General features: G+C 43.8%; 1 protein-coding gene across 3 annotated transcripts in view; it reads right to left on the bottom strand.

Annotated features, from left to right (window-relative positions):
• Window positions 1-27,429, bottom strand: part of DAAM2 (dishevelled associated activator of morphogenesis 2) — a 212,608-nt gene that overhangs the window by 115,006 nt on the left and 70,173 nt on the right. For all 3 annotated transcript variants that reach the window (XM_053382937.1, XM_053382940.1, XM_053382938.1), the window contains one exon: window positions 12,409-12,614. In XM_053382937.1, coding sequence (XP_053238912.1) covers window positions 12,409-12,582 — 174 coding nt within the window. In that variant the 5' untranslated portion in view covers window positions 12,583-12,614. The remainder of the gene's footprint in view (window positions 1-12,408; window positions 12,615-27,429) is intronic.

Genomic DNA, 27,429 nt, shown 5'->3' with positions numbered 1-27,429 from the left:
AAGAACTGATAAAGAATTTGGGTGCTTCTGTTGCAATACCTAATGCAATAATATGTTGGCTGAAGGAACTGACAATAGGTTAAATGGTGGTATTTTTAGAGGGCCTATGATAACCAGGCCAGTGTTTGTTTCCTTTTCAGATTTGGATTCTGGCCCATATAAATCTGTTTATGTTTATTTTTCATTAGATTAAAGGGGCCACTCCACAAGGAAGCATCTATACACTGCTGCAATAAAGATGATGCCACAACACACTGAAAATTTCATTTAACATCCAAGGATAAAATACAGCATTTGCGGCTTCATTCATGCATTTATTGTTCTAAATATTCTGGCATATGGATCATCAGGTTTTGCAGCATAAGTCAAGAAATGTTTTAATGCTGTAAAAATATGAGCCATCAAGGGGGAAGGGCTCAGGTTGGATCCACCTTTTTTGTATACAATGAATATTTACAATCAATTCAATAAATATGAAATATCCTTTGCGACTTTTTCTGAATACACACCATACATTTAAAGCACACAGCTTCCCCCAAAGAATCATGGGAGACGTAGTTTACCCTTCACAGAGCTACAATTCTCAGCACCCTTAAAACTACAGTTCCCGTGATTCTTTGGGGGAAGCCATGGTATGCTGTATGCAGTATTTATTAAGCACTTGAAATACAGAGCTGATCAATAAAAGCTGATTCGCACATGCATATTCAAAATCTCATCTGATTACTTGGCAATTCGCAGCTGAATGTTCGAACCACTGTCATAGAAAAATATTGCACATGAGGCATGACAAGATCTCTGTGTGAGGTCTTCCAGCAGTGAAGCTTTTATCACGTGTGAAATAGCAAACTGTTTTATATTACAATAATGAACAATGAATCATTACAGTAATCTGCAATGATGATTTGAGTTCCCTCCACTCACTAGCCTGCTTAAATAAATGGGTCAAGAATTCCCTGTGGGCCAGCAGGCTCATTCAGCATTTGCACTTGGTGCACAGGGCCATTCTGAAGCAGTCACAACACCTAGCCATTAGCCGCTAAATCCCATTGGCACTCTATGACTCAGGAAGATCCACTGGCTAAACTCCAAATTAGATTGCTCTTCCCCGACTACGCAAAAATCCCTTGGCAATTTTAGTCTGAGAGGCTTATTGTTAGTTAACTGTTATGTAATGTTGAACAGCCTCCGTACAACAGTATTAAGGGAATCGTATCCATGGTACTCTAATCAATAAACACCACATTAGAAAAGAAGATCACAGGCCCCAGTAATTTAATTTTCAGTGATAAATTAAATACAGCTGGTCATGGAAACCCCCTTGTAGTGCCATTCATAATAGCATGATCGCTTCTATCCTGCTACTGATAAATTCACCTTCTCACCCTTCATTGTGCAATTACCGTATTTTCCCCTCTATAACACACAGATTTTTTCTCCTAAAAAGGAAGGGGAAATGTCTGTGCGTGTTATTGAGTGAATGTGTGGTCCCTGGAGCCAATTGGGGCAAGTGGAGGCAAAAAAAATCAGGCAAAAATCAAATCCCGTCTCTGAGAAGGGAAACCTGAAAAGAGGAAGCGGCTGCTTTCCTGCATTCTGCCTCAGGGTCTTACTGCCCCCCTCTTCTGTTTCGTTACTGTGTTTGCTCAAACGGAACAAAGAGCAGGGAAAGCCCCTCCCCTCCAGGCAAGAAGAGGGGAAAGCAGAGCGTCCTTCCTTCTAATTCCTCTCCGTGCTCCAGCCGGAAAACATGCAGGTGGGAGAGAGAGAGAGAGAGAGAGAGAGCGCGCTGGCTGGCTTGGGTGGGTGAGTGGGGGAAAACTTTTGCCTTCCTTTCCTCCCTCCCATTATACCCCTCTCCTGCATTCTTAGCCAGCTGCTTCTCTGCACACCCCTCTCCTGCTCCTTGTCCCTTCTGTGTTTTTCCTTCTCTCCCCACTTAAAATGTGGTTACAAAGCATGGATCCACATGGATCCTCAGGATCTTTGCATTGGGTCAGCCCAAATTCACCATCAGAGCACATAGCATGTCCATGGCTACAGCCTGCCCCCCAAAAATCATGCACCCACTGTTCCCTGGGGCTGCAATGGTGCAAAAATGTGGTTAAAAAGCATGGATCCACAGGGATTCTCAGGATCTTTGCATTGGGTCACCCCAAATTCACCATCAGATCACATGTCTGTGGCCACAGCATGAAGCACAAAAATGATACATCCACTGTTTCATTCAGAATGTTTTTTCCCTTGTTTTCCTCCTCTAAAAACGATGTGCGTGTTATGGTCAGGTGCGTGTTATAGAGCGAAAAATACGGTAGATCCTGTGCTTCAAAACCCAAAAACATGTGCATTGAAATGAGTGGGGAATGTACATGCAAAAGAACATCGGTGCTATCTGTGTAGACCAGGGAGGGGAACCTTTTTCAACCCAAGGGCTGGGTCCTTCTGGTGGCCACATGCAGGCGATGGGCAGAGCGTGAAGCAAAAGTGGATGGAGGAACAGCTGCAATTTCTAACTTGCACAGTAGATCACATTCCAACCACATACAAAGCCAGAAGTTTCTGCACATTCAAATGCTAATTTCACTATCCAGGTAAGCAAGAGTAACCATCCTAGCTGAAGAGCACATTCCAGTCAGGCAAAGAAAGGCATTCAAAGTGTGTACAAAGCAGGGATGGCTAGAGACCTAAAGGGCCACATTTGGCTCCCATACCTGGGTTTCCCCAACTCTAGTGTAGACAAAAGTGTTTATTTCAGTTGCAATAAGTGCTAAACATCAGTCTCTCTCTCTCTCTCTCTCTCTCTCTGGAAAACTGCTTCATAGATCCATTCTTATTTCTCAGATTCTTACCATATTAAGGCTTTGGGAATTAAAGCTACCGTACTTTTCCGTGTATAAGACTAGGTTTTTTGTTTTTGTTTTTAGAGAAAAATGATGTTTAAAATTGAAGGTCATCTTATAGATGGGTAGTGCCTAGGGGTGGACATGGGATTGGTTGATGCCGCAAGCCGGAGATGGTCTGCAGCGTGTTATTGGTGTCTGCAGCAAGGGGTGGTGCTGATTGCTTGTTGCTGTGACAATTGGGCGGGCAATAGGCTGCTTTTGCCGGCAATGGGACAGACATTAGGAGGCTGTTGCGAAGTGCAAGAGTGTTAGCGTTGGCCAGGCGGGTGAGTGAGTGAAAAAGCTCAACAACTCCGGGCAATTTCCCCCATTTTCTTAATTTTTAGTCCCCCAAAATAGGGGACGTCTTATGCATGGAAAAGTGCACTACTTTCATGCACAGCCTGCTACTGCTGTGCTCCCCCCTTGTGTTTTCTCACAGGTGTCAGATCCCTTTCTGTTGCTCCCACTTGTGAGGAAAGGACATCTATTCACAATCGATGTTCAGACAAGGGTAACCAAAAGGGAATCAAGTGGGTCAATCAACTCCCCTATGAAGAAAGGTTGTAGCAATTGGGACTTCTTAGTTTAGAGAAAACAAGGAGAAGGGGACGACAGAGGATGAGAAGGTTGGACAGTGTTCTTGAAGCTACCAGCATGAATTTGACCAAACTGCGGGAGGCAGTGGAAGAAAGGAGTGCCTGGTGTGCTCTGGTCCATGGGGTCACGCAGAGTCGGACACGACTAAGTGACTAAACAACAACAACAGTTTAGAGAATCGGTGGTGACATGACAGGAGTTCCAATGAAGCTGCGTGCTAGAACATTCAGGATAGTGCATAGAATAAAAACTATAGAACTCCCTTCCACAGAAGGCAGTGCTGGCTTTAAAAGATGAGTGAACAAATTCATGGGAAAGAAGGCTATCGATGGCTACTAGGCATGATGGCTATTTTCTACCTCCACTGCCTAAGGCATTATGCCTCTGAATACCAGCTGATGGAAATCACAGGAGGGGAGAGGGCTCTTGTGATCAGATCCTGCTTGCGGGTTTCCCACAGGCATCTGGTTGGCCACTGTGGTTAGATGATGCTGGGCTTAGATGGGCCATTGGCCTGATCCATCATCATCAACCTTATTGCACTAGCCAAAGGTCATGGCATCATTCACAAAGGGAACAAAAAGAAAAGCAATAATAACCATAAAAACCATAAAAACATCAGGTACTGCAGATACAGTAAACCACGATCACGTCTCCTAGAAATTATTTGTTGCATACGATAGAATAGTAGGGGGTTCTCGTGTAAAATGTGCCAGCTTCAATGTCTGAATCACCTTTGCAATTGACCACTACTTTATCTAGTTCTTTTCTCCTGATCTTCTTAGCTGCCAACGCATATAGTGCTACTTTATAAGTTACGAAGTCAACAGTATCACTCAGCAGCCATTTCACCCTTTCCACCCTGTTCAAGTGCGTTCCATTTGTAAGCAGGGGTTTTATAAATCGGTCTCTTGGTTCCATATATAGCGAGCATTCCTGATCCAACAGGGCTCTTCTTATATTCTTATAATAGTTTAAAGGTATTATAAAAGTACATCATTTTGTAAGCATTATCTTGACAATGCCTCTCTCTAAGAAGACAATTTCATTCCACTTGTTTTATGCACTGACAGACACTCCTACAGCCAAACTTTTTGTTGAAGTATTTCCTAATGCGAGTTTGGGGACAGGGAGGTGGAACCGCGTATATATACACACAACAAGAGGCAAGCGGAAAGAAAGAACTGAGTGTGCATTCACATACCACCCCCTTCTTCAGCCTAAGTTAAGCTGACCTGCCTGGAGTACAATTTAGCACACTAAACACTATTAATAGCCATTCCACAGCATTCAGCTCCTGCTGCGTTCTCAGAGGCTTCAGCTAATCTTATTCTATACAGAAGCAATGTGATTCAAAATAGGAAAGGAAAAAGTCACACTGAGCCTTTATGGTGTTTCTTTCCTTAAAAAAACAAAACAACGGTGCAAAGGTTCGATTCTATTATACCATTGGGGAAGCGACACAGCTCGGTGACAGAGTATCTGCCTTGCATGCAGAAGGTCCCAGGTTCAATCCCCAGGTAGGGCTGTAAATACCCCCCACCTGAAACCCTGAAGAGCTGCTGCCAGTCAGTGTAGACAATACTGAGCTGGATGGACCAGTGGTTGGACTTGGTACAAAGCAGCTTCCTATGTTTTCAACATTGCATTTGAGGGGGAGGCTGTGTTGTTTACTCAGTGGGGAAGAGAAAGCTCTCTCCATGTCATTAAACACACCTCATTACTACTGCATATATTCTAGCAAAAGAGCTACAGAAGTGTGAAATAAATCCCCCACATGTGAAAGCCACTAGATGAGATACGAGGAAGACAGGAGGAGATAGACAAGTTTTTAAAACACCCATCTGCAATCTAAACTGAAAGACAAGGGAGCTGCTCTGTTTTTCTTCTGCAGTACTGAATTCCCGATCAGTTTGGCTGATCTCCGTCTTCATAGGACTATCTATGCACAACAACGTCCTGGACAGCATCTTTCCCTGCCTGTCCTCCCTCCCCAAGCCTATTACTGTACAAAACTTATCTGCTAGAGGTTTCTGGCCAACAGCCTAAGTGGAAGAAGGTCCAGAGATATGAAAGGTTTACGCCTTCAGTCTTTTCAAACCAAGGACCCATTTTTGGCTCACACATATGACTGGGGACTCACTTCATAATCCCCCCCAAAAAACATTTATATGGAAGGTAAACAGCCTTTCTGTGTGCTCTGGTTTCCATCATGGCGTTCCGCTGCACCAGAAGCGGTTCAGTCATGCTGGCCACATGACCCAGAAAGCAGTCTGTGGACAAACGCCGGCTCCCTCGGCCTGAAAGCGAAATGAGCGCCACAACCCCAGTCACCTTTGACTGGACTTAACACTGCGATCCCAGATACAGTGAGAGCAAGGTACCACAAACTCTGCAAAGGGAGAGGCATTCCATGTTACATTCAATAGGCAGAAACTGGAAGGTCAATGAAGGTTGCCTTTCTTTGGATGAAGGCTTGAGGAGATCCAAGTTATTTTTCAAGACTTGACTTGGGGTAAATATGCAGGCATCTCTTCTTTAAACCCTTTTAACTTCATTTGCTGCTTTAACCTGCAATCCTAATCATGTCTACTGATAGGTATAGCAAGCAGGGATGAAGTTTTGACTGAGAACTGGACATGGGGAGGGGAGGTATAATAGTTCTGTAATGGTTAAGTGCCATTTAATTTAATACATGGTTAACAGAAAATACTTCCCAGGGACATCCCCACAAAAGATTCAAGTTTGTTGTCTTTCTTATGTAAATCAAGGAAATGCATTAGCATAGAGAATGGAAGCGGCAGAGGAAATCTGAAGAGAGTGAAGCAATACTGGTGTTCTAAGGTTTAGTGTCTTTAACGTCATTTTCGTTTTACTGTTTAGGCATTTACATGGCACTCACATCACGGGGGGGGGAGTGCCCCCTTGAATAGCACAAAGATTATGGGAGCAACTCAGCAAGGAATTAGGTGAGCAGACAAGTCAGAATGCAGACTGGCTTCATTTTTATGCTGCTTCCACAAACCTCGCTTGGGCAGGGTCACAGAGCAATCACAATCCCACAAATTCTGTAGTTATCAACTGCCCCCTTCCAGAATTTACAACTTAAGTGCCACATACAGGGTGGCGCTGTGGTCTAAACCACTGGACCTCTTGGGCTTGCTGATCGGAAGGCCGGCAGTTTGAATCCACGCGACGGGGCAAGCTCCCCTTGCTCTGTTCCAGCTTCTGCCAACCAAGCAGTTCAATGTGAGTAGATAAATAGGTGAGTAGATAAATAGCTGTGGTGGGAAGGTAAGCGGCATTTCTGTGAGCTCCGGCACTCATCACAGTCCTCCATACGCCAGTAGCGATTTAGTCATGCTGGTCACAGGACCTGGAAAGCTGTCTATGGGCAAACACCAGCTCCCTCAGCCTGAATAGCGAGATGAGAGCCACACCCCATAATCACCTTAGATTGGATTTAACCATTCAAGAGTCCTTTGCCTTTACTTTTTACCTTACTATGAAACTAATGAAGCTTAAGCTTCAGGGCCCCTAATCCCAGAGGGGCTCCAGAAGTGATATCAGTCCACATTCTTTTTTTAAAAAAGGGTCTAGTAGACCCAATTTGATTCATTTTGTTGTTGTACATATTTCAACAATCCCAGTTTGAGAGTCAGTAGCACAGATGTTGTAAATGTTGTTGTAAACAACCCCATTGAAGAATATAACAGTGGTTACGCAGACTTTGTTTCTGGTTCAAGCTTCACGGCCTAGGTCCACCACCGCGCATATACATGCAACAGGAACCAGCAATAGCAATTGAATATCCATAATGCATACTCTTTCCATAAGCTAAGTTGTGGCAATAGCAGTGGGGTGGAGTCACAGAGGCACTCTCCCAGCCCTGGCATTGCTGCCGCTCACCCTGACTGGGCCGCAGCAAGGTTGTGGCAAGGTCAGAGATGTGCAAACAATGAAAAGGAAGACCAGAAGTTGTGAACAGAAGAGAGCTATAACACCAAAAGCCCCCCAGTGTACAAAATTCTTAATCCCTATTAATTTTAATGCTTAAAACTGATACTCTCCTGACACCCCCACTCCAAGTACCCTGCTCTATGGCGGCCTCCTCTTGCATTTCCAGGTTGGCTACTGGCTGATGCTGTGAGCCCTTTAACAGCGCAAATCTGCGCAATTTGTAGGCAACTTTTACACTTCCGTCCCCGGTAATAATCAACTCAGTTTATAAAACTGTGAATGTCAAAAGGCACAGGGTTGCCACAAACATATATCAGGAGAGAAAACACCAAAACCCAATCCAGGTATAGCATCTTAAGGCACCTTTAACGTTTGAGGAAAGGGGCTGGGGATTTGGAGAGCAATTCTCCCTGTTTTGTGGCTAATGTAAAAATAAAATAAAAAAGTTCTTCCAGATCCTCCTCTGTTTCCTGTTCAGTCAATAAATCTGCACAAAGAAAAACATATGCTCTTACAATAGCCCCTTTGCCAGCAGGCACACAACCAGCTTGGCACATGTTGTGTAGACCACCAACTACAGCAGCACTTCATTATGAGCTGTGTGCAGGGTGCCAGATGGGAAGAGAAAAACAGGGAGCCAGCCAAGGCAGACTGAAGTGGTGGCATTGGGCCAACTTCACCACTGATGGGGTGCAGACCTGCCATACCAGCATCCTCTGAAGTACAGGGAGGCCTTCATGCTTTGCTCCACAGAGTTAGGGCAGAGGTGGGTGGGAGGAGCAGGGAAAAGAGATAAACAATAACTCAAAAAAGTCATTTCCATCTGAGAGTTTGTCCAGAAATAGAGGCTATGCCTGGTTTCCGAGATACAGCATGAAATTACAGAGCATTCGGAGATTCTCAAAGTTCTCAGTGATTACATTTTTTATTGATATCCTTTGACAAAGACTTAAACTTGTGGAGAACAGGACACACACACAGCTCGTGGCAAAAGTTAGAAGGTCAGATTCAGGCAAGGTGCTCAGAACATAAACCCCAGAACTCAATATGCACAAGACAAAAAGTATCTTGCTAGGCATAAACGGAGATGTCAGAAACGAGGCAAAGATGTTTGACAGTGCTGGGGAGCAGGAGATATTTTAGCCAAGGCTTCCCCAATCCAATGCATTTCAGGTGTTGCTTGACTAGTTGCCATGCTCCCTGACCCCTGGCCATACCGGCTGGAGTTGATGGGAGTTAGGAGCCCACTATGTCTGGCAGGCATGTGAGGAAAACGCTATAGTTCATCTGTCATTACGGCACTTCAAGCAAAATGTCCACAGGAAGAGAGTTGAAACTTAGAATAGCAGGAGAAATGAGTAAACCAAAGAACAAGATGACAAAGAACAAGAGAGACCAAGACAGAGGTCAATAATCAGCTAAGCACACCTCTGGTTACTTAATTTCCAACATGCCAGCACACACATGATTTTCTTCCTCTGAACTGTCAATAAGAAGCAGACGTGTGGTGAAAATACAGGATATCGTTCTCTAATCTAACAGAAGGTTTGTCATAGGCCCTTTGGCTCCATCAGGATCTGGCATGACTCGGCAGCCCAGGCAGAAGAGGAGGAAGAAGGAGAAGATGAGCTTAAAGGCTGGTACCCAAGGATGGTGGCTCTCCCCTTGTGACTCAAGATGTTGGAGAGGGGGGACTCAGATCTCCCAGCCCACCCCAGTGCCCCTCCTGCGGAGTACAAGGTCTCATTGGGGAGGGAGGGCTTCAACCAGCCAGTGGGAGGGGCTGAGCAGGAGATGATAGTGGTGATGGAGGTGGAGTCAAAGGGGCAGGACACAGTGTTGTCACCAAGAACTTTGCAGGTGGAATCAGATGCACCAGCTCAGATAGAACACACATTTGCATATACGGCTGTCTCATAAGGCCCATCAGTTTTGCGAACGATTGAGCTCACCCTGCATCATCTTTAAAAGCTTGCGGGGAGGGTGCAGACAAGTGTTGGGACATCTTTGTTGCTCCTGTACAGTTCTGCATCTCTTGCCTTGCTCGTATACATTGGAATCATGACTTTCAGACTTGCTGCTATCTCTGTACCGTTTATAGCCAGAATAAAAATATCTTCCTTACTCCCAAGTAAGAGCCAGTGTCGTCGTGTTTTGGGATGGGAGCATGACAAGGCTAAAGAAATGAGCAGTTGTACAGAAGGTCAGAGTGTACGTCTTGTGATGAAAAAGACGCCCATCTGAAGATAGTAAGTTCTCCTGTGGGAAGTCAGCCTGGTGCTTTAATTAAATAGAGGGAGGGCATCGTTGTTGCTGTATGAGAATATAATAAAGAAAGGCTAGGTTTTTTCCAGGTCCCAGAAAAAGAACAACTCTCTCAATGTTCCCCTCTTCCTTCGCATGCAGTGGAGCTTTCAAAGCCCGTGCCAGAAATTTGGAGAGAATTAAAATGATAAAATCAACAGAGAGAGAAAGAAATATATTCAATCGGCCCACAGCAGATTTTTTCCAGGAACACAGGTAAAACATCCAAGGGTAATGAATATTTACTGGGCTGATCAGAAGAACATCTGCCTGTCCTTGTACAGTTAAGATTGGATTTTGCTGCCGTCATATATATATATTTAAGAAAGGTACGGCCACTGACTCACATTTTAAAGCTTAACACAATGATACGCTCATGGCTTTTATAAATATAAATGCAGTCAAATGCAGCAGCATTTTATTGTACTTTTTACAAAGCAGATGGCAAATATCAAAGGCCAAACTGTAGCCTTTGGGCATACTTCAAGGGGCCCAGAGAAATATTTGGCTTGCTAGAGATTCTCCGTCTGCATCTGAAAAGGCTCCTCTATATATAATGATTTAGTAATGTGCACCCACACAATAGTATACAACACACAGCTTTTTCAAACATTTCCAGGTCGTTGATTTACACTGGCCCCCTTACAGACCAAACCTTTCTAATTCAATTAAAACCTCAGCCCGGCCAATCAATACAAATGCAGCCTGCCTTTCTTTAATGCATACAGAGCAGAGGCCACAGCTACAGGCAAAGCGAGGCCCAGGAGGCAAATTCTGCAACCTACAAGCCTAGTTTCCATTCCAAACTAACACTGCCATAAACACTCATAGCTCCCTGCCCCCCCGCTTGGACACAGTCCAGATTTCAATACAATCCAGGGAGTGCTTCACACATGGCTTTTTTCCCCCCCAATAGAAAGATAATATCAGCATAGAAAAAAAATCCAGAAGCACAGCATCCCTTGAGAACTGAGGCCAAAGTATTGTATTTTTCCATAAACGTGTGGGTCCAAAAGTGTGGACCCTTCTAGGCACGGGCTTCATTTCCAAATGAGATGCTGAGATATCGGTAACTGGTTGCTGGCAACAAGGTTTTGTTTATTACTTAGCAGTAAATCCGGATAAAAGAGTGGGGGGTGGGAATTCTGGCTGGCATTTCAATGCCAGCGATGTCCTGTGGATACTGCAAAAGACTTGCATGCCATAAGGAGTTGTCAATCCCACATTAAACACCCTTCTTGGAGCACCCTAACCCTATATAATGGGGTGTGTGGATCTGAGTCTGTGTACACACCATACATTTAAAGTGCACCCCCCCCATACAAGAGTCATGTGAAATGAAGTTTCTAAAGGGCACTGGAAAGTGTAAACTATGGCTCCCAGGTAGAAACCAATACAGTGGTACCTCTGGATGCGAACAGGATCCGTTCCGGAGCCCCATTCGCATCCTGAGCAGAATGTAACCGGTGTCTGCACCTGCGTGGGTCGCGATTCACCACTTCTGCGCATGCGTGTGACATCATTTTGAGCGTCTGCACATGCGCAAGCGGTGAAACCCAGAAGTAACCCATTCCGTTACCTCCGGGTCGTCGCAGAACACAACCTGAAAACGCTCAACCTGAAGCGACTTTAACCCGACGTATGACTGTATGTTTAAAATGCATGGTATGTACACAGCCTGACAGAATGACCAATTGTCACATTCATACCACATCTGATATAAAACTAGGGTTGGCTCAATCTGTCTACTCCCCATCAGGTAATATCTGATGTTTTTACCCACAGTTCTGTTCCATTTCCACACTGGGGAAAAAACAACTCTCAAAATATACATTTGAATGTGTATTTATATGGGTATGTATTCCCTTTCAAATTAATATTTAAATTTGTATCTTAGTCACTTAAAATATTAGGAACTGTGTAATAAGGTTTAGAGAAGCACAAAATATGGTGGATACTGTACTTTTCCATGTATTAGATGAGTGTTTTTCCTTTAAAAATTATGTTAAAAAATGGGGGGGGGTCGTATTACACACAGTCATTGCATATTGGTGATGTGGGATTGGTTGCTTCCGCTAGCCTTGTGCGTGTTATTGGTGGCTGCAAGAAGGGCTGGTGTTGATTTGCTTTCGCTGCAGCAATTGGACGGGTGACTGGTGGCTTCTGCCAGCAAGGGAACAGCTTTTGTGGCGTGCCGATCCACCCCCCATTTTCAACAACTCTGGGCAATCTCTCCCCCCCCATTTTCTTAAGTTCAGCCCCCCAAAATAGGAGGTATCTTATACACGGGGGGGGGGTGTTATACACGAGAAAATACAGTAAGTGCTGGTGGATTAGCCTGAGATATGTAGGTCAGAGTAGTATTTGCCTAAGCTTTACTCAGAGTACACCAGCCCAAACTAAGGCACATGACTAGGGCTCATCCCCACTTCTACTTGTCCTGCTGCTTTTCTCCAGGATGATCATTCAGGATCACGCAATTGACCAGAATCGACCAGGAACGCCCCGTGATCAACCAGTAGATCGCAATTGACCTGTTGGACTGCCCTGATTTATAGGGTGGGTTCTTTAATTGGTTATTGGGCTTTTTAGAATTGTAAACCGTGCGTTGTCAAAAATCATTGCAAAAACACAACTGGCGGCTGGTGCGGGTGACACTTACCACAAGCTCAGAGAACCTTGCATTGAGCTCCTCTGCTGGTGGGATTGGCACAGAGAACTCCAAGAATTGCAGAGGGTTGTTGTCCTTGAGGTTGATCTCAGGCAAGTCGCTGCCCCCAAAGCAGCAAAGGAACCCCAAGGCATGACGATTCCTTTTTCGGGGAGCCATGGTCATCGTGATGTGAGGTGCTATCTAACAATCATGATCTGCGGAGAAAGCAAGAAAAGAAATATAACCAAGAACCCCAAACCTTCTTAGCTTCTTCTGTGATAATTAATAAGCAAGCTTTTGAAAAGAAATGGGAATGATTTTGAGGTAGACTGAATGCCAAATGGCTGAGTTTCTTTATTGAATATCCCCACACACACCCCCACACACTACTTTGTGTAAATATATTTGGAAGTATAAATACCTCAAAACTCTATTCTTAAATAAAAATGAAAATACAGAGAGAAAAATATATTATATAAAGACAATTACAAAATAGTAAATGTAGAGATAAGGGGGAAAATGATATTGACAGGAGTCCTTCACATAGCTATTAGCCTTTTTCCCACTAACTTTTATCCTAGGAGAAATTTCCCCTTCTTTACATACAAGAACTGAGCAAAAATCAAGAATAAGGTGCTAAATGCTTATGCACACACCTCCAAATTAAATATTTTCCACAACCTGAAAGTTTCTCACATTGATCTGGGAGTATGATAGATTAAATATGTCAGAATGAATCATATGGATGAGTGTTTTCTTCAATTTTTCCATTCCAGAAATTAATTAAAAGGGGCCATCTTTCAATAAATCGATCTTCTAGTTAATGAGCATAATCTCTTCTTCAATAAATTGTTTTAGTAAAACAAGCGAACCAAAAAACAAAAAAAGCGGATTCCCATACTTTACCTGTAAGAATGGCAGGACACTACAAAGCTCTTAGAATGTCTGGGCAAACTTGTTGGTTTTAAAGGCATTTTGCAATCATAAGAGGTTTTAAACTAAATCCCAGCTGGAGGAAATGGAAACACTACATACACCAAAGGCCCACCACATATAGGTAAGTCTTAAATACAAGAACTTGGGTCCTACAGGAGAGCCTAGCAAACTTCAAACTAAAACAGCAGAGAGACACTGGACCAGAATATCAAAGGATTTCAATGTCTCATTCATTAGGAGCCAGAGACCATTTTCAACCCATGGTCAAATTTCTGGCGTGGGGTGTCACATGCCTGTGATGGACGGGGCCAGAGGCAAAAGTGGAAGGAGCAATGGTTGTGATTTTTGTACACCAAAATTATTTAAATTCCACCCGTGCAAAAGCCAGAGGTTTCTAGACAGGCAACTCTCCATTTTCCATCTAGGCAATGGGTGCCAACTTAAATAAAATAAGGTGGCGGGCAGGTAATCGATCACAAAATGTGTCACATGCACACCATTTTTAAGACAATGCCTATCAACTTTGGGGAACACTCCCTCAAATATTTTACTTAGGGGGCCTAAGGGACCTCAGCCCCTAGGAGTTGGCTCCTATGATTTGGACGCATTCCAACCAGGCAAAAGCGCTTGAGGAAAGTGTAGAGCAGGGCCAATGAGGGAAAAGGGGAATGAAGGTAGCCTAGAGAGAGTTTCAAGGGACAAACTGAGAAGTCTGGATGGCTGTGTTCGGCCCCTAGGCCCAAGGTTCCCTATCACTCCTATACACCTATTGCTGTTGGGTGAAGGTTTCCTAATAGGGGGATATCATGGGCTTCTGGGAGTAGAGCAAAATTCTAAAATCTTTTGGGTGAGGGTGTTTATTTTCCCCTTCTTTCCAAATAGTGGATAAGCACACCTGGCCCTTCCAGCTGCTGCTGCTGCTGCTGAAGTGTGTTTTGAAAGGCAGAAATAGCCATGGGTCTAGTGGGACAGTGCATAACACATTGCTGCCACTTGGAGCAGCATGGACCAGGTTTGGTTTTTTATTTTAAAAAAACAGACAGAAGGAGGAAATCAATCCTTAGCCATAGTGTGTTAGTCCTATGAAATGCTCCTCAACAGCTAACCAGTCACCTTCCCCAATCTTTCCAAGCATTTTCCCCTCCCCGGGCCCCTTACCCCAGAAGCCCCCAAAATATGGCCAGTCCAAAAGTTCCACCCAGTCCTAACAATAATGCATGGAGAATGTGGAATAAACCAGTTGAGCTTGAACTCCAACACCAGAAAAGTGTGTACGTGGTGGGGCAACTCCCTGGATCGCTATGTAACAAGCTGAAGGATAACAGCTCATTGGGAAATCATATTTTAAACTAATGATATTCCCTTTCTGTTGCATATGTTTTTGTCTAAAAACAGGTGCAGAAATTGAAGAGGGCAACCAAGGTAGTCTTGAAGAGAGAATCTGGTTAAAAACAAATGGAAATACATTGCTGAATCCCAACTCTAAACTGTGGCTAATCTCAGCACCCCCTCCTAGCTGATGCTGTCTTATACAGAGTCAGACTACTGGTCCATCTAGCTCAGGACTGTCTCCACTGATTGGCTGTGGCTTTTGATGTTTCTGGCAAGGGACATTTCCATTGCTACCTAGAGATGCTGGGGATTGAACTTGAGACCTTCTACATGCAAAGCAGATTCTCTACCACTGAACCACAGCCCTTCTCCATCTTCATTACATCGGAATGAGGCTTATGCATTTGACAGTCGTCCTTAATATTCCTGATCATGCTGGACATCTGTGACCACTCACTAGAGCCAATGGGTGGATTCCAACACTCGACTCAGACAAAGATTTCATATCATAAACATTATTATTATTATTATTATTATTATTATTATTATTATTATCACGGCACAATATGATCTTGCACTCAGCTATTGTATACTGACAATAGCTAACTTACATATTTGCTGCAAAAAAGCACAGCTAAGATAAAGATTATATAACACACTTATGCACATTCAGGATCAACTGCAGTGTAGTATTTTCCTTCTTGGAAATGTTTTTGAGGTGGTATATATATGTGTGTGTGTGTGTATGTGTGTGTGAGTGAGTGAGTGAGTGAGTGAATGAATAAGTATCGCAGCTGAAAAAAAGTAATTGTCCTGGATCTTTCAGAAGAGATCTTTAAGTGAAATATGGTAATCAACTGCATTTCATACTTATTAAAAGTGCTCCCAAGGTAGAAAAATTTAAGACGGAGCAGGCAATTAAAGTATTGTATTAATATTAAACCAGTAGAAGTAGAAAGTCACAGGCGTTTCATTTATTCATTTAAAAGCATGTAACTAATATATTAGCCAAGATACCCACTACATTAGACTTGGGCAATTCAATCTTGTGCAGGCTTACTCACACAAATGGCACACACTCTTTGGTGAGGATGCAATTTTATACACACCTCATGGAAGCCTCACGGAATTAAATGCTGTTAACTTCTGCATAAGCATTATCTAATATGACCCCGCACACTGCTTTTGAACTCTACTATGTGGACACAGCCCCTTTATCCAACATGTTGCAGTCACCATCAATCACAGTGGTAAATGAGAATACTTTCCCTACCCTTCCATGCATTCCAGGGCTTGTGGCTGAAAATCTTGTGGCCTCCACACTTCTATAAAACTTGCAACACACCTCAGTTCATGCTATTCTGGGGGACATGCATCATACCGCACTTCCCACTTCATCACGCAGACTGGCCATGCTGTCATCACAGCCCACAACAGGTAATCCTGGGCCTCTAACTGCGACCTCAGAGACACAAGACACCAAGCAAGGTTCTCCTCAAGCTGCATTTGAGCAGATGGCCTCCAAGCAAAAGGAGTTTCTTCAGCACTGCTGAATGCACACAAAAATTTGAGAGGTCATTAAGCAAGCCAAAGGGATGGCCCTTGAAGGCTGGATGGAGACCTTCGTCACTTCAAACACATGGTTTCTGATTTACATTTTAGAGGAAGGTCTATGCATGAAAGAACCTGGGCATGAAGAGTTTGGTTTGCTGTCAGAGACGAGGAGGGGCAAAGAGAAGGAAGTCCTTGGATCTCAGCATACAATGTCAACTGTGAGTTGTACATCCAAACAGGAAGTCTCCTGCCAGGAGTTTGAAAGGAAGGATCTGTGCAGTCCACACAAAGCTGCATATTTTTCCCTTTTAAGGGCCTTGTTGTTTGACAGCTTGGAGGCTTGTGTTATTTCCTCCACCACCAAAGAGCTCTATCCTTTTCACTTAATCTGCAGAATAAACCATTATTTTGAGAGTAAATAATTAAAAGTGCTCTTTCAAGCGTCTGGCTCCTCTGGGCGCGAGGGAGGAAAGGCAGGAGATGGCAGGTGAGCAGAGTCACTCACAGCAACAGCAACACAGCTGAGTTTTGTCAGGCAGGGTGCCGCTATTGGTTCACCCTAACCTGCCCCGGGACACACTGTCTTATTTATTTGCCTGAACAAGGCTGCCTTGTCCTCTTGCAGAGGCCAAGCACACGGGCTGAAAAATTAACTTCGCAGTGGTAGCAGCAAAACTAACATACCATGTCCTCATTTGTCTCAACTCCTCAGGACCCTTCACTACATAACTTAAGACTGAATGTGTTTTGTGCTTCCTTTACTCCTCCATGATGATCTGCCAATCCATTTAGCAGATGGCAGGAAAGCAGCCCAAACTAAAGGAAGCCCAGCTTTCCTGGATACTAGCATCAAGGCAGGACTGGCGTTCAGAGCCTTAGCACTGGCTTCCAAGGCACATTCTTACAAATGTAGGAATTGCAGTGCAAAAAGTCAAAAGCCAGTTTAGTGTGGGATCAGGCGTCTCCAAGCCACCCACGCAGAAGTAAGCCATAATGCCTCTGTTATTATTATGCAATGCTGTATGTGTGCGGCTGGGAGAACAAGTAGCAAAAGAGAATATTGTTTCTTTCAGACCACAACCGGTAGCTAGCTTTGTGTCCTTCTAGGTTGCCAGTGGACCTTCTTGAAAAGAGAACCCAAAACTAGCTTCAGGGGGCTTTCCCCCACCAAACTGCATTCATTACTCTTTTACATTATTACGGTTATCGAAGACAAACACCCGCTAATTGTGTTCAAGCTGTCTGCTGAAGCCTTCCCCAGCTGGCCACCCTCCAGATGTTTTGGATCACAACTCCCACCAGCCCCAACCAGCATTGCCAATGACCAGGGAGGATGGGGAATTGTAGTTCAACAACATCTGGAGGGCATCAGGTTGGGGAAGGCTGCTCTACCGCAAAGTAAATAAGACTCTGCTCTACCGCGGTCACAGCAATTACACCCACCAATGACATATAACGTATCAAATATCTTTGCACTTGCTTCAAAGCTCCAATATACTTAGATGACTAATAGAAAGAAAGCAGGTTGAAACATTTTTAAAGCTGATACCCTCCTTTCTATTCTACTCTGGCGAATCAAATGTTCAAGCAGTACCATGGTCAGTACCCCAGGTGAGCAGCATACATTCTATCATATACTCATACGCATTGTAGGCAGCAAATAACAATGTACGGTTTCAGATTTGTTGAAGAGATTAACTGGTCCTCTCCTGAATTAGCAAGTTGTATAGTTTCTGGATCATATGTTCAGCACAACTTAAATGAAAGTACAGATTGGTTCTGTGCATTGGTTGATGTGATCAAACTGCTATCTGTCCAGCTTCCTGAGCTATGAAAAATGATACAAGGGTTCTGCTGATTGGTTGAGTTCCAAAGCTTCATTTGGGCCACAGGAGCATTGACTGACTCAAAACACCCCAAAGTGAAGCTATGTCTGCCTGGTTCCCTTTTGGCCACCTGGGAGTGGTGAGGTCAAGGCAGCTCCAGCCTGGATAATCTGCCTGTCCCGGGATCTCAGTTCCATTCAATGCTCTATGGCTCAAGGTGGGTCAATGATCAGGCCTCGACTTAACAACTATAGACCAGTGGTGGCTGGTGGGGCAGAAGGCAGGAAGCTCAACAGTAAGCAGAGCCATAGTCAATGAGAGGCAGAGCCAACTCATTCTAGTTTCGTCTCCATCATCCTCCATGCTGAGCTCTACAAGGGCAACACTGAGACTAAAGAGGAGAAGGCTGAAAGCCAGTGCCTTGGAATGGTTGTATTTATTATTATATTTATTTTTTACATTAGCATCCCACTCTTCCCCCCCAAAGGAGCCCAGGGAGACAAACAACAAGTAGTAAATCAATAAATATTTCAAACGATTCCAAAACAGAAGCAAAATGGGAAAGATTTCAACTTCAAAGGCTTGTTGAAAGAGGAAGGCCCTCGGTAGGTGCTGAAAAGACAACAGAGATGGCACCCATCTAATATTCAAAGAGTAGGTGCCAAAGAGTAGGTGCCACAACACTAAAGGCCTGATTCATACAATGTGTGGATCGGACCTCCTGATAAGATGGTATCTCAAGTGAAAAGACGGACAGATGGGCTCCATACAGGGCTTCTTGGTAGATGCCATGCCTAAGCATAGAAGAACATGGGCATGGGACCCAGTGGGAAACCCAATAAAGAGACATCAGGCAGCTATCTAGCTTAGCTTCTGTGTTTTCATGGCTGGCTGATGGGGGGGGGGATTATAGAGCTCACACAAGTAGCAGAGTTACCCCAAAAGCAAGGTAATAAAAGCTTTACAGCATCCTTCTCTGTTACATAATCTATATTTAGAAGCACTAACATTTGCCAGCACCCAGCCCACCACCACACTTGGAGTCAGCACTCGCTATGAAGGGAAAACTGTAACCTCTTGACTGTTGTAAAGCGTAGGCACATAAGAGTGTCTGGAGGTTTTAAAAACACAGACCACTGGAGGAATCACAGGGTGGAGTGCATTACTGGAAATTTATAAACTGAGACAGATTGTGTAGGGCTGCAGAGCTTATAATACACCGTTCCAAAAAAAGATATAAAAGTTTGAGAAGTTGCGGGGGGTGGGGAATGAAAGCATCAACATGTGTATATACACACAGTGTGTTTTTTTTCTTAAAAGAAATGTTTAGAGGTACTCTCATTTTCCTACTCATATTGAAATACTGCCCCTCAATGAGGCCAAACTTAGATTCATGAACTGCGTCACCCCAGGAAAAAAGCACTGCACACATACACGCATGTATGCACCCACACACAAAACAGAGATAGCAAGGTCTGAATATAGCTATGTGTCCTGAAGCTTTAAAATTAAAGAGAGAGAAAATAACTAAATGTACGTTCTGAAATGAGCTTCTTTTTGTGAGGAAGTGCAGCAGTGGCTGATATAGGTGCCTTTTCCCTCCCTTTGATGAAGTGGCTGATGAGGGTCATTACCTGCACCATTTTGTGAACCTGTTTTGTCAACCACTCTTTCAGATATGGCAGCCATTTTATGTTATGCCCCCCCATGGCAGCCATTTTAGGACTGGTACACACCCACAGCGCTGCCTCAAAATTCCAAATGTGCTTACTGGTCCCCAAAGGTTGGCAACTCTAGTCTTATGATTTCTGTGGGCTACTTGCACAAATTTCAGGACAGGATAAGATTGGAACCAAAACGCTGCTGCATTTGGTTATGTGAAGTATTTTAAATTGCTTATATTACAATAACATAAAGCAAGCAATTGGGGGGGGCGGGATAATAATTCCAGCAAATTAAAAGTCTGGCAGCATTCCCACCCCCACCAAACCCTACTGTTTATAGTTGTCTGTTAGGATAGGATAGTAAACTTGCATTCTTAATAACCTAAAAAGAGCCCACTAGATCAGGCCAATGGCCCATCTAGTCCAGCATCCTGTTCTCACAATGGCCAACCAGAGACCTGTGGGAACTCTTCCCTCCTGAGGTTTCCAGCAACTGGTATGCAGAAGCAACGCTGCACTCAGTTGTGGCAGTAGCCATCATGGCTAGTAGCCTTCAACAGCCCTCCCCTCCATGAATCTGTCTAATTCTCTTTTAAAGCGATCTAAGCTAGTGGCCACCACTCCATTCTGTAGTTTCACTCTGCACTGCACGAGAAAGTATTTCCTTTTATCTTCCAACATTCAACTTTATTGGATGCTCCCAATTTCTAGAATTATGAGAGACGGAGAAAAACAATTCTGTATTCACTTTCTCCATGCCAGGCATAATTTTAGAAACTTATTCAGAGACACGGGAGCAATATGGTCATAAAGCACAGAAGAATTTGTACTTCTTAGAAGTTGTGTACAAAGATAATCAATGGGAATTCCCTCCAGAGATGTCTGTTTATACGCAGTTCTTCTTTTGAGCTGTTCTTGGCTCTGTATTCTTGGTGTTTTCTACAAACAACACAGCAGTTCCCTGCCACTTGAACCAGCGTTTCCACCCTTCCTTAGTCTGATATTTCCCACTCAGCCAGGGCTATGGGCTGGACCAGCTCAGGCGTGGAGGCCTGGATCTCTGCCGGGAGATCTAATTATAACAATGTCCTCTTCCTCTGACAGGGAGTACGTGTTCATTTCTAATCCACTTGGCCCAGCGACCAAACACAATTAGCTTAATGCAGTTTCGCTGACTGTTATTGTTAAATAGTGGGTAGACATAGCAGACGACACAGCGATTTCTCCAAGCAGCTCTTTATTTTGTAAGGTGGAACAGAAACTGAACAGCAAACAGCTCAGCCGGCCTGCTTTTATAGGCAGCCAGCTATCAACATTGTAGCAACAACAACCCAGGGTGTCCCACCTAAAATAACTGACGTGGACCTGAGTGAAAACTATCTACAGTATCCCCCTGCTGGCCCAGGGTGAGAACTTCAGTACATAACAGTTATCAGATGCTTTAGCTACATATCTGGAGATCTACTCCAAATGCTCATAAGAATGGGACAACTCCCCTCCCCTCACACTGTCTCTGCATCCTCTGTTTCATTGGCTAGGGTAGGAAAGCTGAACCGGGGGGGGGGGGGACTCATTTCTCAGAATTCCCATTCCACACACTGATGCACAGGCTGTCAACACGGTACTCTACAAATGTTTTAGATGACAATGTCCATCATTCTTGACCATGTGCTGTTAGATAAATCAAAGAAAACTCCCCAGTTCTTCCTTGAGTGGAATAATGACTCAAGACAACGTGCTATGGGATTAAAATTGGCCACAACTTTATTAAGTTTCGGATGTACGGAGACCTTGGCTTAGGCATTGGGCGTTTATCCTTCCCAGTCCCCACCCAGGGATCTGGGGGACATCAGGGTTATCCAGAATGTGTGGGGATTGGGCTGACTCTGGAGAACATATGTTCAAGCAGAGAGCCCGCCCCCCATTTCATCGCCATCGCAGGGAAGAGCTATGACAACCTCTCAGTGAATGGCCAATGCTTCCCCTCAAGACTCCTTTAACGGGGAACCCTGGGATCACCACCGCAAGGGGGGCGTGGGTCACCGCTTCACGCCCCCCCCCCCATTTAGGGAAGATAGACTAAAGGATTCCGCCCAAGGCCTGAAACCGCCAAAGTTGTGACATTTTGCTACAGGGAAGGCAAAACCTGCCAATGCAGGAAAATTCATTTCCGGCCCTTTAACAGCAACCATGATGTAGCAGCGCCCACATACCTGTGGAGAAGAGGTTAACCTGCAAAAGAAGGCTTAACTGAGGGAGGGCAGGGTGGGAGAAGCTCTGGAGCCAACTGATGCTTTGCAGGTAAGATTCACCCTCTGTTGTGTGGGCAGGGCAGTCCCTCCCCTTACCTGGCTGATCCCCTGGCAACGCCTCCCCAGGCGGGATTGGGTGATTGGCCAAGGTAGGAGGAGACCTCCAGGTATCCAAGCTGGGGAGGGCAAAGCCAGCCCATACTACCAGAAGCCGCATGGGATCCGGGGGGGCTGCGCGCGACCACGCAAAAGGCGCCCCTCATTTGATGTGGGGAGCGGTCATTTTATTTTTGTTTTGCTGTGTTTTTATGGAATTATTTTTATATTGCTTGCTTGAAATGCATCCCTGTTTCTTTGTTGCAAGTCACTTTGAGCAGTGTGTGTGTGTGTGTGTGTGTGTGTGTGTGTGTGTGTTGTGTATGGAAAAGTGGCTTACCGATAAAATGAAGGGATGAAAGGATGAATGGCACAGCTTTTGACATATGAACATGAACGAACAATCAGGGAATATCTTATATAAAGAAGATAGTGTCCCTGGAACAAGGCTAGCTGCAACCGTATCAGTCCCATGGTGAATATCACAGCTCAAGTCTTGGGAACATAGGAAGTTGCCTCATATGAGGTCAGACTATTTGTTCATCTATCAAAGCGTTGTCTATTCCAGTGGTGGCTGGTGCTCACTGGAGTGGTGCAGCATAAGTGAGAGGGGCCAACAGTAAGGAGAACCAGAGTCAAGGAGAGTCCAGTTTTTCCCCCACCCACCTTCCTGTTGAGTTCTGCAAAGACAACACTAAGAGAAAGGAGGAATAAGCTGTTGCCCAGTATCAGCTGCTAGACTGGAATTAGGGCAGGTAGGGACTGGTTGAGGGCAGAATGACATTGGTGCTCCCCTTACCCTAACGGACCAGGCTCCACAGGCCCCAACTAGGGTTTCATTCAGAAACCGCTGCTACCTTTTTTCCTTTAACTGGATATGATGAGCATCAAACACTGAACCTTTAGGGGTTTTTTTCCAGAATTTTTGCTGTGTAGTTCCATGCAACACATGGGCTTGAAGCCAAGTTTTTTGGCGCTGAAAATTGGGATTCAGGCTTCCACTTAACAAGTAGGTGATTTTAGGCATCTCTCTCTCAGTGTGTCTCAGCTTACAAGTTGGGAGCATGGCATAATAACATGAATAGTACAGTTTAAACTCACAAGCTCCCTTTTGGGATCATTCTGTGATACACCCTGTATGCCCTTCAGATTGATTTTACTTGCCAGTTAACAATGACAGATCATTGCTTTTTAAATATGCACTTTACTCCTTGTTTTTATGTTGCAAAGCTGCTCCAAGAGGATATGAATAAAAACAAAATGGAAAGGCTGAGTGAACAGTCAGAATAATGTGTTTCCCACATTTCATAAATGGATAATGCATCATATGCTTGAAGGCCACAGGTCTCAGTAGTAAGGAGCAGAAAATGAGTTACAGGTATAACACTCTAGGAAGCTACCTGTTTTCAGCTGGAAAGCAGAGTCAGAGGTTGCAAAGACTTAACAGGCAACTAAGGCAGACACTAGAAGAAATCAGCAGCATAAGCAGTCAGAAAAGGGGTCAGAAAAGGGCTAAACCAAACAGCAAACACCAACTGATGAATGCAAAGCCTTGTGGATGTTGGCCAACAGGAAACCTTTTAACTACAACCAGTTAGAATCCCAGATTTTAGACTAGAAAGGAATTATACATAAATTCACAAAAAGCCCAGCACTATAGATATGATCAAGTCCTAATCCACAGTTTCGTAACAGATTTAATCCAACATTTTCTATGTACACCCTTCCCTAGTCCCACACTCTCTTTACTATATCCCTCAATATCAAAATTTATATGGAGCTTCAGCTTCCTTTCCCCCATTAAATAACAAGATGGAAGAGCCATTGACATGGATTGTGACATATAAAACAGTGACAAGGTTGGAATTCAAGAGCTCACTGAAAGACATAAGAAAAGTCCTGTTGGATCACCTGAAGGATTCATCTAGTCCAGCATCCTTCTTTCTGCAGTGACCAGACACCTCTGGGAGTGTCTTGAGATCAATGCCACACCACGTTACATCACACAGCATAGTTCCCAAGGCACTCCAGGAATTGTGGCAATTGGGAAGCTGTGGAGAAAGACCTGTACTATTTCCTAATGATCACACTTCCTGGAATAATTTTGGCATCCTAGAATGTAATGTGGCATCATCACTTCAGTAGCATTCCACAAAGGGCAGCTGGTGAAAGTTGTGGAACAGCCTTGTACCACCCAAAGCAATGTAGTTTAAACAGGAAAGTGGGGGAAAGAAAGTCCTTAGCTACCTCATAAGGTTAAATAAGATAAGGAAAAACACTCCTCCCCCCCCAAAAAAACAACCCCACAGCAATCGCCCCATCTTTCAGAGAGGTTAGTTTCACAACTGCCCACCAAAAGGTTGAGAAATGAAGTTTTGACATGTTCGACTCAACTTAAGACTGGCTTCGCATCCATTCCATTCCCCCAGGAAATCTTGGGGAAATTCATTTTAAAGGGGAAAGTACTATGTCTCTTTTATAAATAATTATCAGCATGGCATGTCTCCAAGATACCATTACCAGGATTCTCTGGAGGAAAGCACTGCAGTTAAAGCACTACAAAAAATAAGACCACAAATGTACTTTATTTGACCATTATTCTCCAGAATCAATGCCTAAATAGGATTTTCTCTTCTTAAGGTGGAAAAACACCACAGAGTGCTAGAAGACTTGGCTGTGGAAAAAAGATAATTCCACCATCCTAAGTTCCTACAAAACCTTCTAAAATCCTTTCTTCACGAAAGCAAACAACATAACTGAAATTACCCTCTTAACGCCTCCTAATGCTGGCTCACAAGTGAGGAAGAGCTGTAGAAAGATTGTAAGAAGCTACTTTTGAAAGATGATGCTTAAATCACCCTCTTGATCCTCTAAAAAAAGCTACCATACATTCATTCTGCAGTGGTCTTTACTATCAAAACAGAAATGAACCCATAAAACACTGAGAAATACATTCAGGTCCAGTCCAGCTAGCAAAAAGAACATTTAGCTGATTGTTAAAGAAAGAACCAGGGACTGGAACCTTTCCAAAGTCAAACATTCAGATGATTTCAAGTGACATTACAAAGTGTTTTGGGTCAAGCATATTTGTCACTCACTATTCAGTGTCATTAGCGCAGTGCAGAAAACAGAAGGTGACCGTTTTTATACTGATAATGTTACCTATGTAACTTTTTCATTCAGTTTCTGGAAAATCCAAGTTTATCCCTTTTGAAATCAACCTGACCGCTTATGTGAGAAATACACAGAGGGGAAGGGAATGGAGATCCCATTCTTTAAGAAGTTTTTTTTTGTTTTTTTTAATCAATGCACAGCATGCACCCAATGAACTCTTCTTTATACAACTTATAGTCATTTTTTTGAAAATCCTGAAGGAACACTGCTGCTCAGTTCCTAGTTGGACTAGCCCAGCAGGAGGTTATTGCTTGGGAGCAACATCCAATAAATTGAAGAGAAGGCAGAAATCATTTTGAAAAGACAAGCTAAATTACTCAGAAAAGTTCTCTGCATCCATTCTTAGGACTAGCATCTTAAGCCACTTGTAAGACTACTGCTTCCTTTCCTTTTAGAAATAATTCTTAAATTCCACCCATTAATGGAGTCTGTTTGTGAAGACAGCATTATAGCCTGTAAAACAGCAACAAGGAGGGCTTTGCCACTTTACAAACTGACACGACCATTCGTTGTAGCATAAGGTTTTGTGGCTTAGAGCGATAACTTCAGATTATTGCTGTTACTATTAGTATTATTTCTTCTACTACTCCTCGGCCTTCACCAGAAGATCCTGGAGCAGCAATATAAAATGCAGTATTGTAAAAAGTTTAAAATAAATTACAATTGCCTCTAGAGTGGGTCCAAATAGATATAAGGGCAAAGGCTAGGGCAAAGGTGTATGAAGCCTGATGCTCAGTTGGCGGGGTATATGTGTGTGTGTGTGTTGGTCATACAAAGGTGGAGAAAAGAGGAATAAATGGTTTGAAATCATCTGGGTTGACTGTTTTAAAAAAAAACACACACACACACGCACAATCAATGTATATATGCTTTCAAGTCACAAGCCAATCAAATAAGGGATCTCTGCTATATTTTTGTAGCTTTCAGATTTAGACCACAATGCCATGCAGAGTCCTAATGTTGCATCATCACCAACAGTACTACACAACAGTAGGCTATCCAAATACAATCACCCAGAGTGAAACTCAGCCAGGCCATTGGGGCTCACACCCATACAATGACGTGATTGTGAGAGGCACAGATTAACTGCATCCTCCGCAAGTTCAATGTAAAGTCAGTTTACATAATGGCTGGAAATGGATAGTTTTATGCTTTGTGAAGGAAAGGAATTTATGTGAGGGTTCTCTTGGCCACATACGCAGAGCCATTAATTTGGAGAGCAGGCGCCCGTTGCGCGTGGATGCTGTTCTCCCTGCAGGGGCCTCTATGATTGAGGGAGAACCAAGGACGGAAAAAACAAACAAGGGAGAGGACACCCACTACCTCTGCAGATCCTATGAATGCTGCCCAATGGCCAATCCAACCCAGGATAATTCAAGTCTCTTTGAGAAGTCGTGTCACCACAGACACTCTCCAGAGAGATATACAATATTTGACTCAGGGCAAGCGATCTGGAGGCAAACAGACACAACCCACTACAGATCTTACACACATGGGCACAAAAAGCAACCATAGCACCATTACCCACTATACATCATGACTCTACCTTAGTTAAAGTGTTTACACCCAACTGGAGAAGATAGTACAACTCTACAGGGCAGCCATGTCTCATGTCCCCTTTCTTTCCTTGCCAGAGCAGCTCTGGGAAAGAAAAGCAGAGAAAGCTTTCTAGGGGCTGCCATGGGAGAGATGGAGAAGGAAGGAAAAGGGGCCAGGGGCTTTGGGGAAGTGATGATAATCCAGTTTAAGACTGCAGTCTATTAGTGCTGCGGTCCTATATACACTTACCTGCAAGTGTCTCCAACTGAACCCAATGGAACTTACCGCTGAGTAGACATTGGTGTAGGATTGCACAGTAAAACTGCCACCCTAAAAACACCTAACACATCCAAAATGCAGCCCTAGCCATGTGTGCTCAGAAATAGGCCCTACTGAATCCAATAAGGTTTACTCCCAGTGGGGTTGTGATTCCAGCCTTACTAAGGAATATATCCCATTGAAAACAGTGAGAGTTACTCTTTCTAAGTGAACACATATATAGGACTATGCTGTAAGGCTGCAATCCTATGCACAACTGATTTGTGAATTGCACCATTTCAGCATTTCCCAGGGATTAAATCACTCCTCATTTATTCAGTGTAACTTGCTGTATGGGAATCCAAACAGAGCAACTGTTCTGGTGGTTGAATGCTCTTG

This window comes from Podarcis raffonei, chromosome 3 (assembly GCF_027172205.1).
Source record: "Podarcis raffonei isolate rPodRaf1 chromosome 3, rPodRaf1.pri, whole genome shotgun sequence".
In the NCBI taxonomy this organism is placed as follows: Eukaryota; Metazoa; Chordata; class Lepidosauria; order Squamata; family Lacertidae; genus Podarcis; species Podarcis raffonei.
The sequence above is the reverse complement of the archived record's forward strand: the minus strand, read 5'-3'. Positions and strand labels throughout refer to the sequence as shown.